This window comes from Lithobates pipiens, unplaced genomic scaffold (genome assembly GCF_037356315.1).
Source record: "Lithobates pipiens isolate NorthernLeopardFrog02 unplaced genomic scaffold, aLitPip1_a1.2 Scaffold_13, whole genome shotgun sequence".
NCBI classification, from domain to species: Eukaryota; Metazoa; Chordata; class Amphibia; order Anura; family Ranidae; genus Lithobates; species Lithobates pipiens.
The window spans coordinates 325089903-325105778 of record NW_027507718.1 but is presented as its reverse complement, the minus strand read 5'-3'; the positions used below and the strand labels follow the sequence as shown (position 1 = coordinate 325105778).

Sequence of the window (15876 nt, the reverse complement as noted above, 5' to 3'; positions counted from 1 at the left end):
GCACCACAAGAACGGCCCTTGTTGCTGAACAACGTGGATTCTCTGGCATCATAAGTTTAACAAGCTTTTATCCCCGTGCTAGACGGTCCACACTCATGACGGCGCCCCTCTAAATTTTGCGCCCGGGTCCCCCCTCGCACCCCCTACGCTACGCCACATGCATTCTTTGCTTCTAAAAATCTGGCATGTTAAAGTTGAGTTCCACCCAAAAATTGAACTTCCGCTTTAAGTTTGGCATGTCATTTTTTTGGGGGGTGTACCCAGTTTTGACAGGCACCCAGCTCCCACTTCCTCCCCTGGTGCCGCCCGCTAGAATGAAGTTCACCTCTCCCCCTCCATCCCTGCAATCTTCTGGGACATGTCATGGGTCCCAGAAGATTCCCTGGCCATTCACAATGTATGGCTCAAGCATGCACAGTGCGCACCCGGCTGTATAAGCCGATGCCGGTGCCGCGGAAAGGAGGGGGAGAGGAGCGAGGCTTTGTGCGCCTGCATCGCTGGACCGTGGGGCAGGTGAGTGTCTGTTTATTAAATGTCAGCAGCTGCGCTTTTTGTTGCTGCTGACTTTTAAATGGATGGAACTCTGTTTTAACTGCCAGCTACTACTACTTACTACTCACTCTTGCCAGGAAGGGAGGGGGGATTAGTCATAAGAGGTCCAATGAAAGCTGCAGAGCTGGAGGTGTGCCTCTGTGTAAATCCTGGAAGTGAACAGGCAGCAACTTCAGCTGTCCACAGTTAAAATGGCTGCAGTCAGACTTAGTGGAGGGAGATTTCTGCAGCATATTTGGCAAGTACAGAATCACAGTATATATAAAATATGCAAAGTGGTTGGAGGGAAGCTTCAGAATGGCAAAGATGTTTTGATTACAAATTATATGAGCAGGCTATAGTTCCTCTTTAATCAAGTTTTCTCAGATTTTCTGAAGCAACCTTTTTAGCCTATTAAGGATGTTCCTCTGTCTGACCTAATTTGCAAGATGGTCTCTGAGTTGGCAGCCTTGTCCTGTAAGATGCCCTTCTTAATTTTGCATAAGGGCAAGGCTGTTTTGAGTCCTAAAGCCTCCTTACTCGTGAAGGTGGTCTCCTCCTTCCACCTCAACCAGGACACTGTACTTCCTTATGTCCTGCCCTGAAAAATCTAAAGGAAATATTTCCCTTCTGTCTGGTCTGTGATATACGCTGAAAGAGGCCTATTATAGGCAGTCGGAATCCCTATTTGTATAGTCTGCGGATTCCTGCAACAATCTCCCTGCTACTCGCTCCAACATTGCTAGTTGGATCAAACAAGTTATCTTTCAAGTCTGGTTTGAAGGATAGAGTTCCTCCCTTTCCTGTTAAGGAACACTCTGACAGATCTGTTGGCTTTATAGGCTTTTTTAGCATCATTTGTGTCTCAGATTTGTAAGGCTGACAGCTGGGCTTCTGTTTACACATATGTTAAATGAGAAGTCCAGCCTGAGCTTTTTAATCTGGGCTTCTCCTCTGGGTCACAGGAGTGGAATTCGTTTTGCACTCCTGTGACCTGTTTTCAGCGGAGAGCGGTCTGAGGTCCGCTCTCCGATTAGGTCACTGCCATCAGTCGATACAGATCGTCATCCCAACTTCCAAAGTCTGGGTCTGTCAGCTGCCTTGATTGATTACAATCTCAGCGAGCCGCTGAGATGACCTCTCCCCGCCCCTCCAAAGATTAGCGATCCAATGAGCACGGAGGAGCATAGCAGGAGGGATGCTGACTGACAGCAGCCTCCGCTCTGGGAGGAGTGAGAACCGAGCCATCGGCAGTGTTCGGTGGCTTGGTGACAGATTCAACATCGTTCTGAATATTCACCTCTAGCACTGCAACCAGTCCCCTACAGCCTACTCTGAAAGCTGTGACCAGCTCCATATGCGCTTTAGCCTTCTCAGCGTACAATACAAGGTTAATGTCCCTGTATCATGCCCCTGTCGAAGACATATGTGTCGAAACGCGTCGGGCTAGCTGTTGGCACCCCACATTGCTTTTACTTTAAATTTTATCTTATTGCTTTGTGATCACTAAGTCATTTGTTACTCTTTTGACTTTTAATAAATTACTATTTTTTATCGCCTGACCCGCACCATGTGGAGCTTTTTCTTTCTTTTTTCTTTTTTGGTCTAAACCCTTTAAATATCTTCCCCTCCATTTGGGGTATTTGGAGTATCGGAGTGCAGTGAGCTATACCTGAGTTGGATTTCTTAACCATTCCGAAGTTCCATCGGTGAGATTCATCATTTGGATATACGGTCTTTTGAAGTCTCTCCACCAGGCTGATGAACCCACTTTGATCCACTCCTCGGTCCCAGATTGTGACCCCAAGCCTTATTGACTCAACCGTCATATGACTGTGTGAGTCCAACAGATCTGGTAAGAAGTACCCATCTATTCTTTCCCAATGTTTCCAGACAAGCTGTCGTACATGGACATGTCCGTTTAATGAGATTTGCCTCGTATTGTGATACGGTCTGACTACCATTGTGCCGGTCCTTCCACGGAAGCCTACATCCATTTCTTTGGACTTTATTTTGTTTATTTACACATCTATATGTTCTTTGTTATAGGAGCATTCCTTCAACATATTTTTCACCTTAGAAGCGCTACACTATTTTTTATTTCTGTTTGTTGAACTTTGTTTGTTTGAGTGTTGGCTGCTGTACTTTTTCACGTATATTTGATCTTAGCGCAGTTGGCTGCTGTGCTTTTTATGTATATTTGATTTTAGCGCAGTGTTTTCCCCTATCCCTAATGTCCCTGTATTGTTTGTGGTCATGCTAAAGCATGATGCCACAAGCCAGAGCTTCAGGTGGAGAAGAGCCACAGAGCTAGCCTGAGTGGGCAGTGCAAGGTAAGTAAAACTGCCTGTGGTTTAACCCCTAGAGATAATGCGCATGTAACCCATGCCTTGCAGAACAAGGCATTTTTTAATTTTCCTGGGGTTGTGATTTAAGACTTTAACGGCATTTAATGAAGCTGGCTATAAAGCAAGACGGTCCAATCAGGAAAGGGAAAATATTTAAATACTCGGAATCATGAAATGTGAAAGCACATAAAATGTTGTAAGGCGATATGGATAAAAGACATACAGAAATGTGATAGCAGTCAAAAGAATGTTTTGTGTACATCAGGGGATTTGTGACATAACACGATATGCTCATTATACAAAGTTGAGCCTGTGAGTTGTTGATATTGGCAAACTATCATTTTCTTTTCTAATCAAAAGATAATGCATGTCTGCTTCTCACACTTTGTGTGTTTGATGTCCTCTGAATCCCAGGACCCGGACAGCTGATAAAAATGAGAACATAGGGTCTATCTTTTGAAGCAGGGAGGAGTGCATTCAGTAACCGTATGAGTGCACGCATGATTATCTGTTTTCATTGATTTATAAGGGTCAGCGGCCTAAAACTGAAATGACATATGCACACAAACCTAATATATCACATTGCTTAGGGTGGCCATAAAAGCAGTGTGACCAATAAGGCCTCATGCACACAGGGCATTTGCCAATCTCTCCTAGACACATCATTTTTGCAGAAAAACTGCTTGACACTTATAAACGTATAATAATTTATTCTAGCCATTGAAATTAATTGACGCACCCAGCAATAACACACATTTAGACTCATTTACGCATGCTAATATTTTTTTTTCTGCCAAAAAGCTGCTTGTGGAAGTACTGGCAGTGTTTTTTTTTCCTCTGCTTTTCAACATTCCTGCTTCTAAATGCCTCTAAACACCTCTGTGTGCATGAGCACATAGGCTAGCTTGCAAGGGCATTTCGAGGTAGAAAAAAATGGCATATGCCCCCAAGAGCAGTGTATAAAAATGTTTACATGAGGACTAAAAGCACCACTAATGTTGTAGCATCCTCACAGCCGTAATCGGCAAGCAATTGCTTCTCTACCACCATAGTTTCTGGTCATCTATTGGCAGCCCAAGATATGTTAATCTATTAACATTTGTTTAGACTTTCTATCTTTTTATGGCATACTCCACATTTGTTAACAGTTAAATCACTAAAATAACTTGTCTGTTTTAAAAGTTACCATCCTATGCATCTGTCCTTTTGGTTATGTAATATCTCCTAGTGCATTACTTCCATTTTCTGTGGACAGCAGTAGCTCCCACCTATGCCCAGCCTTTTGTGTAAAGACAGAATTTCCATTAGGCACACAAACGTTGACTTAGGGCTGCTTCCAGCAATGGTTTAAGCTCTATACTAGCTTGCGTGGATGAAGGGCTCTGTTTGTTTTTTTGGGGGAATTTTTTTTCGATCAGGCCACTGGCTGATTAAAAAATAAAAGTAATTCGTGGCCAGCTATATGATGTGATACTGTATTGTGTATGGAGTGGTGGATTATACACCTTGCTTTGTTTGCGTTCAGATTAAGTAGCTATAAGTATTGTTTGCACTACTTGCAAAACTAAATTTAATTTGGCAATCTTCTTGAAGTTTTGCATAGACCCAATTTCAGTAGATGCATTTTGTATTCCTGTATATAATAATGCTTAAACGTAGGACTCGTGCATCAAGATATAGTTATTAATTTAGCATCAGAAAAAGCCTTGCAATAAAGTTTACAAAAAATTACATTCACACTGACATAATGCAAGAAACGGAAGGAAAAAAGTATTTGAGGCATGGCCTTGTGAACATATTCTGTGCTGTGCACATGACTTTGTGATAATTACAAGGCCAATCACACAATCTTGCAGTTTTACATTTTTTCTTTTGCACTGTGATATAGTTCTTAAACAGTTCATGGGCAATTCAAACTGATGAAAAAATGCATAAGGAGAGGCTACCTTAAAGTGGTTGTAAACCCACTCTCATCATTTCTAAATTTCTTACACAGTGCTTATCTATAAGGATATACATGCCTCCTGCATGTATCCTTATTTGTCAATAATCTCCCCTTTAGCTGTTTTGTAGCCCCGTAATACTCCAGATTCTGTGGACGGGTCTATTTTCCGGTGCTCAGTGGGTGGAATCGTGGCATCGGTAGACTTCTCACCCACCTCTACACTCCCCTTGGCCAGACATCAATATTTCTTACACTGAAAAACTCGTAGATTATGCCCCATGATCACTAACATCCAGACAAAACCCAGGAAAGGCACCACATGACTTCAGCATGCCCAATCATGCTGAGGCGTAGAGCAGCCAATCTTGGGAGAGCTGGAGAAGAAAAGGGGGGGGTGGTGTGATGTGCACAGAATGCCTCTGTCACGCTAGTGGATGAGAGAAGATAATCACCTGTTGGTAACAGCAAGAGAGGAAGAAACCAACACCTATTTCTCTGTGTCCATTTTTATCTTACTGAAAAAAGATAAGAGGATTGCTCAGAGCTGGAGTAACTCTCTCCGTGGCAAGACCTGACATGACACCCTATAATCTACAAAGTACCAGCCTTAAGTAAAAAAAAAAATGGGTGTTTACATCCACGTTAAAGCAGACCTACACTCATAAACCCAACTTCCTCTCTTCTGCTCCCCACCCCCTCCCTACTTCATAATTGCATATATTTTTTCAGAAAATACCTTTTCTTTTTATTAGCACCCCCCCCCCCCAATTCCAGATCCCCTGTCTAATCAAGAATGATGTATATCAACCACCCACAGACTCGTTAGTGTTACAAGGTCTCAGGTGTGAATTGGGAGCAGGTATGTTAAATTTGGTGTTATCACTCTCACTCTCTCATACTGATCACTGGAAGTTCAACATGGCACCACGTGGCAAAAAACTGAGGATCTGAACAGGACAGGTTCCACTCAGAACAGGCCTCACCATGGCCAACCAGAAAAGTTGAGTGCATGTGCTCAGCGTCATATCCAGAGGTTGCCTTTGGGAAATAGACGTATGATTGCTGCAGAGGTTGAAGAGGTGGGGGTTCAGCCTGTCAGTGCTCAGACCATATGCCACACACTGCATCAAATTGGTCTGCATGGCTGTCGTCCCAGAAGGAAGCCTCTTCTAATGATGATGCACAAGAACTCCCTGCAGTTTGCTGAAGACAAGCAGACTAAGGACATGGATTACTGGAACCATCTCCTGTGGTCTGATGAGACCAAGATAAACTTATATTTTTCAGATGGTGTCAAGCATGTGTGGCTGCAACCAGGTGAGGAGTACAAAGACAAGTGTGTCTTGCCTACAGTCAAGCATGGTGGTGGGAGTGTCATGGTCTGGGACTGCATGAGTGCTGGCAGCACTGAGGAGCTACAATTCATTGAGGGAACCATGAATGCCATGTGTACTGTGACATACTGAAGCAGAGCAGGATCCTCTCCCTTTGGAGACTTGGCCACAGGGCAGTATTCCAACATAACAACCCCAAACACACCTCCAAGACGGCCACTGCCTTGCTAAAGAAGCTGAGGGTAAAGGTAATGGACTGGCCAAGCATGTCTCCAGAACTAAACGCTATTGAGCATCTGTGGGACATCCTCAAACAGAAGGTGGAGGAGCTCAAGGTCTCTAACATCCACCATCTCCGTAAAGTCGTCATGGAGGAGTGGAAGAGGACTCCAGTGGCAACCTGTGAAGCTCTAGTGAACTCCATGCCCAAGAGGGTTAAGGCAGTGCTGGAAAATAATGGTGGCCACACAAAATATTGACACTTTGAGCCCAATTTGGGCATTTTCACTTAGGGGTGTACTCACTTTTGTTGCCAGCGGTTTATACCTTAAGGGCTAGGCTGTGTGTTGAGTTATTTTGAAGGGACAGCACATTTACACAGTTATATAAGCTACACACTCCCTACTTTACATTGTAGTGTAAGAAAGTGTAATTTCTTCAGTGTTGTCACGTGAAAAGATATAATAACATATTTTTAAAAATGTGAGCGGGGGGGGGGGGGGGTGTACTCTCTTTGTGGGAAACTGTATGTACAAAACAGGTTTCAATTCACATTTATGAGCCAGGAAGTCCTTGGTATCATCATAAGCACACCTAGCAAGATAACGTCTTTAAGCCCCACCCACCGGATGCTAAAAATGTAAACATTAAAAGCATGATTCGCCCATAGCATCCCCTACCTTTTGATGAAGTCTGAAAGGGGCAACGTGTCAAGTGGGTGGGGCTTACACATCCATTAGCGCACTGTGGTGGTGTGTGTGGATTCACTGGAAAAGTGTTCTTCACTGTTCACGGTAAAGATTGTTGCAATACACTAAAGTTTGGTGTGACATGGATGTTATTTGTTGGGACTGTGTATTGAACTGTTTCACATAATTTTGCTACTGAGGATATTCAATTATGCACTTTGTGATCTTTTCATGAATTATATTACCACACATTGTTGGGAATTTGGTGTATTATATGCCAATTTAAAAAAAAAAAATTTTTGTTGATAGAATTATTTTTAAGCTTTATTGATGTTTACATATCTTTTCATAAATGGAGCATTTTTACTATATTGTAGGCACACTCATATACGGTGGACTTAGTCCGGTGGATTGTCTGCCGGACTTTGCAGCTGAGGTCCGCCGGACTTTCAAGCGAACGGACTTGGCCACACACGATCACTCCAAAAGTCTGGCGGATTTGAATGTGAGGACGTAGAATAAGGAAGTTCATAGCCAGTAGCCAATAGCTGCCCTAGTGTCGATTTTAGTCCGCGGGACTAGCACACAGACGAACGGATTGTCTGCTAAAAGCAGAGTCTCTGCATCTTCTGAACATTTTGACTATCCCCGGTTGAATTATTTTTTTTTGTACTATTTGATTTTTGTAGATTTGTGACAGGTATTCTTTAACCTTTTTTCATGGGGTGTTTTTTCTTGTTGACCCATTTTCTTTATTTATCACTAGTATATAAATTTCCTAATGCCACGGATATTGCATAGTATGAGCTTTAGGAAATGTAACACTGGCCGTGGGATCAGGAAAGAAAGGAAACTAAGCAATGCTATCAGATTTCCTGGACATGAGCTCTAATATGTATGATGAAGGGTTCTTGGTTCAGACTGCTTTGAATGTTGTATGCTGAAGCAAACACTTGGTTTCTCTATTTTCGCTCATTTTCAGCTCTGGATATAATTGAAACATTCAAAGCCAAAGACTTCAAAATTATATTTAATTTAACTTGTCACTAAATCTTAACTTTCGCTAAGATTATTTTTGCATTTTTTACCCTGGCGTGCCCTCTTATCTTTAGTTTCACAGGCCTCTTATTTCATGAGAAGTGAATTGTTTTCTGAATCATTCAGTTACCAGGTAACATTTTAATACATTGCAGGTTGAAGTGAAGACAATTTATTCCCTGCGGATTCTCACACCTACACAATTATCCTTTGTTACATGCAATAAAGATTATGATAGATGAGTTTATTTTGGAGCTGATGGCTGTAGCAATCAGTGACAACATGCTGAATATGACCAGCTACTTTTCTTCACCCACACCAATGTTACTATATATGGAACACTCTTGTTCTTTTAGAAGGTTACCATAATCTTCATTACTTTGCCACCACCCACTGCACACTGCATGCTCCTTGCTGTCATTCATATAGAGGTAAAAACAAATGCCAGACATATTCAAATCTGGAAACTTGGGTGTGGTTGGTAATACAATCCAACAGAGAAGAGGAATTTGAACATCCATTAGGACATTCACCCCCAGTATACATGTGAGGTCCTTTCTGGCTGCAGTTGATGACAGTAAACTGAGTGAACTTTGATTTTAGCACACTTATAATGGTTTGTTTATTATATTAATAGCTCATGGATTATATTCAGGTGTTGCCTGGAATTGCTTTTTAAGTACAATTTTAAAGCTGACGTAAACGGGGGGAAAAGAAAATCATCTCTATAGCTTCAGTAACCTGGCTTGCCTGTAAAGTATGTCCCACATCATGCAGGCAGCTTGATTCTAGAGAAATCTTTAATACAGTGATGACAGGTCCTCTTTCTGCTGCTGAAACTCTGGTGCTGGGAGAGTTAATAGCTCTAAATCTTCTGAAGAAGCTGTTAATAATCTCGGTGCTGGAAGTTCAGCAGCAGGTAGAGGACTGGGTGTCACTGTACAGATTTCCCCAGGATTCAGCTGCCTGCACAATACGGGACTTGCTTCATTACTGGTAAGTTAGTGATTGATTGCTTTGGAGAATTTTCATTTTAGACAAATTCCAGTTTAAGTCAATTAGGATGTGTTTAATGCTATCCAGGAAACCCTTTGGGGCACATTTACAGTCATGGCCAAAAATATGGGCACCCCTGTGTTTGTTGGATAATGCACCACTTCGCCCAGAAAATTGGTGCTTCATTCTCATGTTTCTTTTGATTGTATTGGTATGACACAAAATAGTGGGGAAACAAAAGGAAAAATCTGACACATTCCACGCAAAACTCCAAAAATGGATGGACAAAATTATTGGCACCTTCTCAAAATTTTAAGAATTATTTGCATTCCAAGTTTTTGATGCTCCTGTAGTTTGTAATTAAACTCACCTGTATCAATTAACAGGTGCTGACAATATAGATATCACACCGGCACCCAGTTAAAATGGTAAAAAAAAAAATTGACTCAACCCTTCTGTTGTGTGTCTCTGTGTGCCACACGGAGCACAGAGAAGAGAAAGAGCAGCAAAGAATAGGATTGAGAACACAAATTTTGGGAAAATGTGCTGTGGACAGACAATACAAAATGACAGCTTTTTGCTAAATATAATTTTGCTGTTTTCAGAAAAAGAATACAGTCAAATTAGGTGGAGGTTTACTGATGTTTTGGGGTTGCTTTGCTGATTCAGGCACTGGATGTCTTGACTGTGTGCTTGGCATTATGAAATCTGAAGACTACCAAATAAGTCTGCGGTTTGATGTAGAGGTCATGGGCCTTACAGCAGGACAAAGCACGCATGAGAAAGCATCCAGAAATGGTTTAAGACTGGAGAGTATTGAACAGCCCAGCAATGAGTCCAGATGTAAATCCTATGTATCGCCTGTGGAGAGAACTCAATACACTGATCCGTGATCCGAACGGTTTCGGCCTTAGGAAAGGCCGCGGCTTCGGCCTAGCTCAGAAGCAGCGGCCATCTTTCTGCACCCAGTGTGATCGCTCCGTCAAATGACAGAGCGACCACTTGTAAACAAACTGGCTTCGTCATGACGCCAGTTCCTCTCTCCCCTCCATGTACAGATCTGTACAATGGAGGGGAGAGATCGGATGGAAGCAGCGCTGTGGGCTGCATCTATAATGCCCACAGCACTGCTCTGACAATTGCAGTCGCAGCCATCCCTCAATACCCTGCCAATCCTCTGCAGTACCCTGCCAATCCTCTGCAGTACCCTGCCAATCCTCTGCAGTACCCTGCCAATCCTCTGCAGTACCCTGCCAATTCTCTGCAATACTCTGCCAGTACCCTGCCTATACTCTGCCAGTACCCTGCCTATACTCTGCCAGTACCCTGCCTATACTCTGCCAGTACCCTGCCTATACTCTGCCAGTACCCTGCCTATACTCTGCCAGTACCCTGCCTATACTCTGCCAGTACCCTGCCAATACTCTGTAAATACTCTGCGATACCCTGCCAATACTCTGAAAATACTCTGCAGTACCCAGCCAAACCCCGCCAATACTCTGCCATAACCCGCCAATACTCTGCCATACCCCGCCGAAGCTCTGCCATACCCCGCCAATACTCTGCCATACCCCCCCCCCAATACTCTGCCATACCCCGCCAATACTCTGCCATACCCAGCCATACTCTGTAATGCTCTGCGATACCCAGCCATGCTCAGCCAATATTACAGTGGGGAAGATTGTGGATATTACAGTGGGGACTATATGGTGGTTGAATTTTCACAGGTTTTTGCAAATTCAATTATTATTTGCTGATCCGATCCATGACTCTGATCCGAGGAATGATCTGATCCTTGAGTTTTTTGATCCGTTGCACCCCTAGTATACACTTTAGCTAGATCCTCATCTTCCTGTCTAGAGGCATATTTAATAAAAGATAGTGGATTTCAGGAGTACGTTTTAGTGTGAGGGTATGTCACCATAAATCAACAGCCAAATTCTACAAGGAGGCGACTAAAGGTAGTAGAGCCGGAGGAATAAGGGAAGGGAGATTAATCATGTCTGTCCAAGACCAGATCCAGTAAAAGATTAAAATCTCTCATACAGAGAACAAATGCATCAGGATATTTGTCAACAAAGACACTAGCCTCTTTCAGAATCTGCAGTGTGGCAGGGGGTGGGTTTTAGATGGCAAGGAGCACAAAGGACAAAAAATATATTTTGGCATATACTAAATCTGCCCTCAGAGTCAATTTTAACATGTATTGTAACATGTATCCCTTTGTGCGGAATGGTGTACCAACAGAGACACCCCTCTGGAATAGAAATTGTGAATAGAGTGACTAGCCCATTGGGGCCAGGTTTCTTTGGCTATGTGGGTTTCTTGTATACACATATTTTGAGACTGTCAGATGACAAAGTCTGGTGTATGTTTAAGGGGGGTTTCCAGCCCATGAAAGAAAACTACAGTGGTCAACCATGGGAATTAAATATATAAAGGAATTATTCAGGAGTTGATACCCGTGGCGGCACTCTAAGTCAGCGTTCATACAGAAGTCTCACATGCAGCACAATGTATTCTATGATGTCCCCCAGGAGGCGAATAATGGAGGCAAGCTGCAATGTCCACTAGTGCAGGAGTGCTTTCAAGTTGGTAGATCTTCTACCTGCAGAAGACAAGAAAGCCACTATAATGGAGCACGTAAACAAAGTTTCATAGTGGCAAACAAAGATCTGGGTCACCAGAGATCCAGGCTGTTCACTTAAATATGTACAGTAAGATCTGTAAAGCCCCATACACACTATCAGATTATCTGCTGAGTTTTACCTTCAGATTTACCAAAACCATGTAGTAGAAGGGCCTGCCTGATTGCATACACATTGAAACTCCTAAGGTTTGTCCTCATATTATATGGTTTTGGTAAATCTGAAGGAAAAACTCAGCAGATAATCTGATAGTGTGTATGGGGCTTAAGGCAAATTAGGCAAGTATATAGGGTGCAGGAACATATGACAAGGAAATCTGCAGCTGCTAACAAGTGGTAGGCACTTCTAAGGTGTGTACTTTGCAGACTGAAGCCAGTCCTGGGCTTGGTCAGGGGTATTAAAGGACAATGCCTTGCCATCATCCACTACCCAAGATCTGGTGGGATAAGCCATGGAAAAAAGTATGTCCTTGTCTTGGAGCTGCCACTTGATATCAGTGATGTTAGCCTGCTGGTTCTGACGATGTAACAAAAAATATATACTTTAACAATTTCATGGTGGATAGTACCTTTTTGCCCTGCCTTATGAAGAATTAGATCCTGGTCTTTACAGTTCAGCAGCCTGGCTAGCAGTGGTCTGGGTGGTACACCTGCAGGAGGGTGACTTCCGGAGACCCTATGAACTCTTTCCATTGCCAACACCTCGGAGAAAAACGAGTCAGGAAAAGTAGATTTCAGCCATCTTTCCAGTCACCCTGTTCTGCCCCTCTGTTCTTTAAGGGAGGCCCACAATTCCTATATGCAAAATCCTGATGGGTGCTAATGCTTGGCACACACAGGCAGTTTTTATTTCTTTCAACTCAGCGGGCTGAACACAAAAAAAAAAGAGCTTGCTTTACTAACCATGCAATGTAAGTACAGTGATCTACCTGCTGAGCTTACAGTATGTGTTCTCACAGGGGCACTGACTTCCCCAGCCAGAACATACTGGTCAGCATTTGCTGCCATCGCTGATCGCCTGCTGGTTTTCCAGCATGCCTGTTTGACAGAAGCTACACAGGCTGCGGCACACACTGGCCGAGTGTCAGCCAGTTTCTATAGAACCAGTTGTTACTGTCCGATATTCGGCCAGTGTGTACCAGCCTTAAGGCTTGGAGCATAGCCTCTTCTTAGACACAGCCGGCCATCACGGAAATAACCGTGCCCCACTTAAAATCTTTAATTGAATAAATGCAAAGCAACATTTCCTGGTGTTCTTATTCAGGTATATCGCCTTTAACTGTAGGCACAGTTTGAATAACAATCTCACGTTTGCCTGTTTGAATATGTTAAAAAAAAAAGTTTTTATCTGCATAATATATGGTAATGGCGATGATCAGCAATGGCAGTCTCCATGTTTTTCTCATAACAGGTTTCCTATAGTATGAGGTTGTTACTTCAAGAATCAACTGCAGTCAATGCATCAATACAATCGAAGACCTTATGTCCTTATATGCTGACAGTGTGTTATGTTGATTAAGTATCTTGATTTAAAAGCTTACAACGTGATTTATTGGCCATAGTGGCTAGTTAAGTAGGATTCCAAGTTCTGGACAGGCAGTCAGTGGTATGATATCTTTCACACCATACATGTTAATACACAAAGGAGCAAGAATAAAGAAAGTGTCATGATTCACAAAGTTTTTAATTTATAACACAGCTGTATTGTATTTTTTTAGAATAGTTACCCATATACTGATTGAAAAAATGGCTTTGAATCGTCCTTTTCTATGATCAGTTCTTATATTTGAGTTAGCTATGCTAAATGTTTTTTTTTTCCTTCTGACTCCTACACACACACACATCTGTCGTACATCTGTCTCCAGCCCCACCTCTGATACATTGGTGACATCTGCTTATATTTTGGCTTTTAGTAATGACCTATAAATGTGTCCAATCTAAACCCTCCCTGGAAGATACTTTTAGTGCAAGCAGAAAATACAAGAGGGATACAAAAAAAAGCATCTGCCACTTCTCTTTATGATGATCATTTACTTACATTTGCTTTCAGTTATACCTACTCCTTACATGATTTATTATTGCTGCAAAACATTACACATATACTTTTCATTCAGCTAGCATTTTTTCATCAGATGTTACTAAGCCTGTTTTATTCAAATATCTAAAACAAGAGCTGTCTGTATGCAAATGCCTGAAACAAAGACGGTCTGAGTTGCCCTGTACCTACCAATGAGTTTTTCAAAGCTGCACTGAAAAATGACCTTTGCAATATGATTAGTTGCATTGGGGGTAACATAACACTTGGACAACAACTATTAAATAAAGGGAAACTGTTATCATCTTGTTAGCAGGAAGCTTTACTGGCAAGCTGTATGTTCATTCCAGGGCAGTAAAGCATTGGCTTGAAGTGTAGTAACAGTTCTGGAGCTAGCATACAGCTTGTGAGTTGAACAATAACACCTTATATCACATTGATATTTAGCGTGGTTACAGGTTGCTGTGATGTATAGTCCTTGGCTCACTAACATAGGGGCCCTAATCTTATTTTGTGTTATATGGAGAACATCTAATGCAACTAATCAGTCTGCAAAATTACTCTCCTTTTAACCAAATATATTTCTTCTTTCAGGTGAACAGGAGGCAGTTATCAGTAGTGACTCAGACATCTCTCTGATTATGGCAGTAGAAGTGGGACTTTCAGATGTGGATCTTTCCACTGACCAGGACTGTGAGGAGGTGAAATCCTGAGCGGGTTTGTTGCTGCAGTCCAAAGGAAAGACTTAGGAGATGTGAAGAGTTCACCTCTTCCGGAGGTTGGACTATTACAAACAAACCGTAAAAACCCCTCACCATCACCATAAATATCCAATGCACTCCATTATGGGATGATTATGAAAAGCAATAGTGCCAGATGCCTGCCGCCTCCAGTACAGATGGATTTTCCACGGTATTCGTATGGGAGCAAGTCTTCAGTCTGCAGGCTTCACTGATGTGGAGGGTAGACCTGGAACTAAAGTGAAATCTCTGATGCTGTTTTTTAAAGAAAACGAGATATAAACTTTATAACCTTTTGTTGTTTACCCAGTTTTAATTAGTGTATTACAATCACAAATATCTTGGTCCAGATAGCAGATATTCTTTTCTACTCCTTGGCTTTGCTGCCAAGTCAACAGGAAGAAATTGTGATGGTCATGAGTGAATGCCCTGCACTTATCTGAAGAAGGCTATAATTACAGCACGGGCATCTGTCCCAAAAGCACTCGAGAAGAAAATGTCTTTAGAGGGCTCTTGCCGGTTGCATGTGATCTGGCATTCCTCATGAACGGCATCAAGAATGCTAGGTACTAAAATTACAGTCTGTTGGTTTCAGTCCTAAAAGAGTCTCAGACTTGTGTGAATGCAAATGCACACCATCTATTTACATTTGTATTTTAAATTATGTTGGTCAAAGTGTTTGACTTATAAGATTTAAAACAAAACTCCTCATATACATATTGTGGGGGAAACTATCCTTTTCACTCTTAATCAAGATGTATACAGTATTGTGCATATGCTACAGAGTGAGATACATTTTTCAAGAATAAATATATATATTTTTTCAAAAGAAAATATAGCTATTGGTGAATTTTAAGAGTGATAATTTGGTACTCCGAATTCCTTTATGATACTACATTGCGCATTGTGACAACGTGAAATCTAGAGATATGATAACAAGTGATATGTTTACAAATGAATGTATGAACCTCAATTACACTGAAACCCCACGCAAATATAGGTTATCTGTCTTTTTTTCCCTTTGTGGGGCACATGAACACATGGCCCTTGGCAGCTTGAACGTTATTTGAGAAAGTTAGTTATTATTTGAGAGTTATACCTTTTACAATTTACATTTAAGTACTGTTGAAAATGTATGAGATCTGTAGGTGGTTAGCTGTCCTTGAAAGGTCATAGGATGTTCAATGTGGCTATAAGATGTGACCGATATGATTATTGCCCATTTTGTATGAGATCATACAAAGCCTTATGCTTTCTTACATATTCAGAAGATGTCTTGAATTGTAAAATGCATCTGTACAGTTAGTGGTTAGTGAATGGTCTTCAAGTTAACAGAGGAGTTGAAGATTTTTTT

The 15876-nt window shown here is 41.9% G+C and overlaps 1 protein-coding gene across 1 annotated transcript in view; it reads left to right on the top strand.

The window, feature by feature from the left end:
• The window catches only part of RNF150 (ring finger protein 150), a 276332-nt gene extending 260815 nt beyond the window's left edge, over nt 1–15517 (top strand). Inside the window, exon 7 of the mRNA XM_077476943.1 lies at nt 14377–15517. Coding sequence (XP_077333069.1) covers nt 14377–14495 — 119 coding nt within the window. The 3' untranslated portion in view covers nt 14496–15517. The remainder of the gene's footprint in view (nt 1–14376) is intronic.
• The last annotated feature ends 359 nt before the right edge of the window (nt 15518–15876 follow it).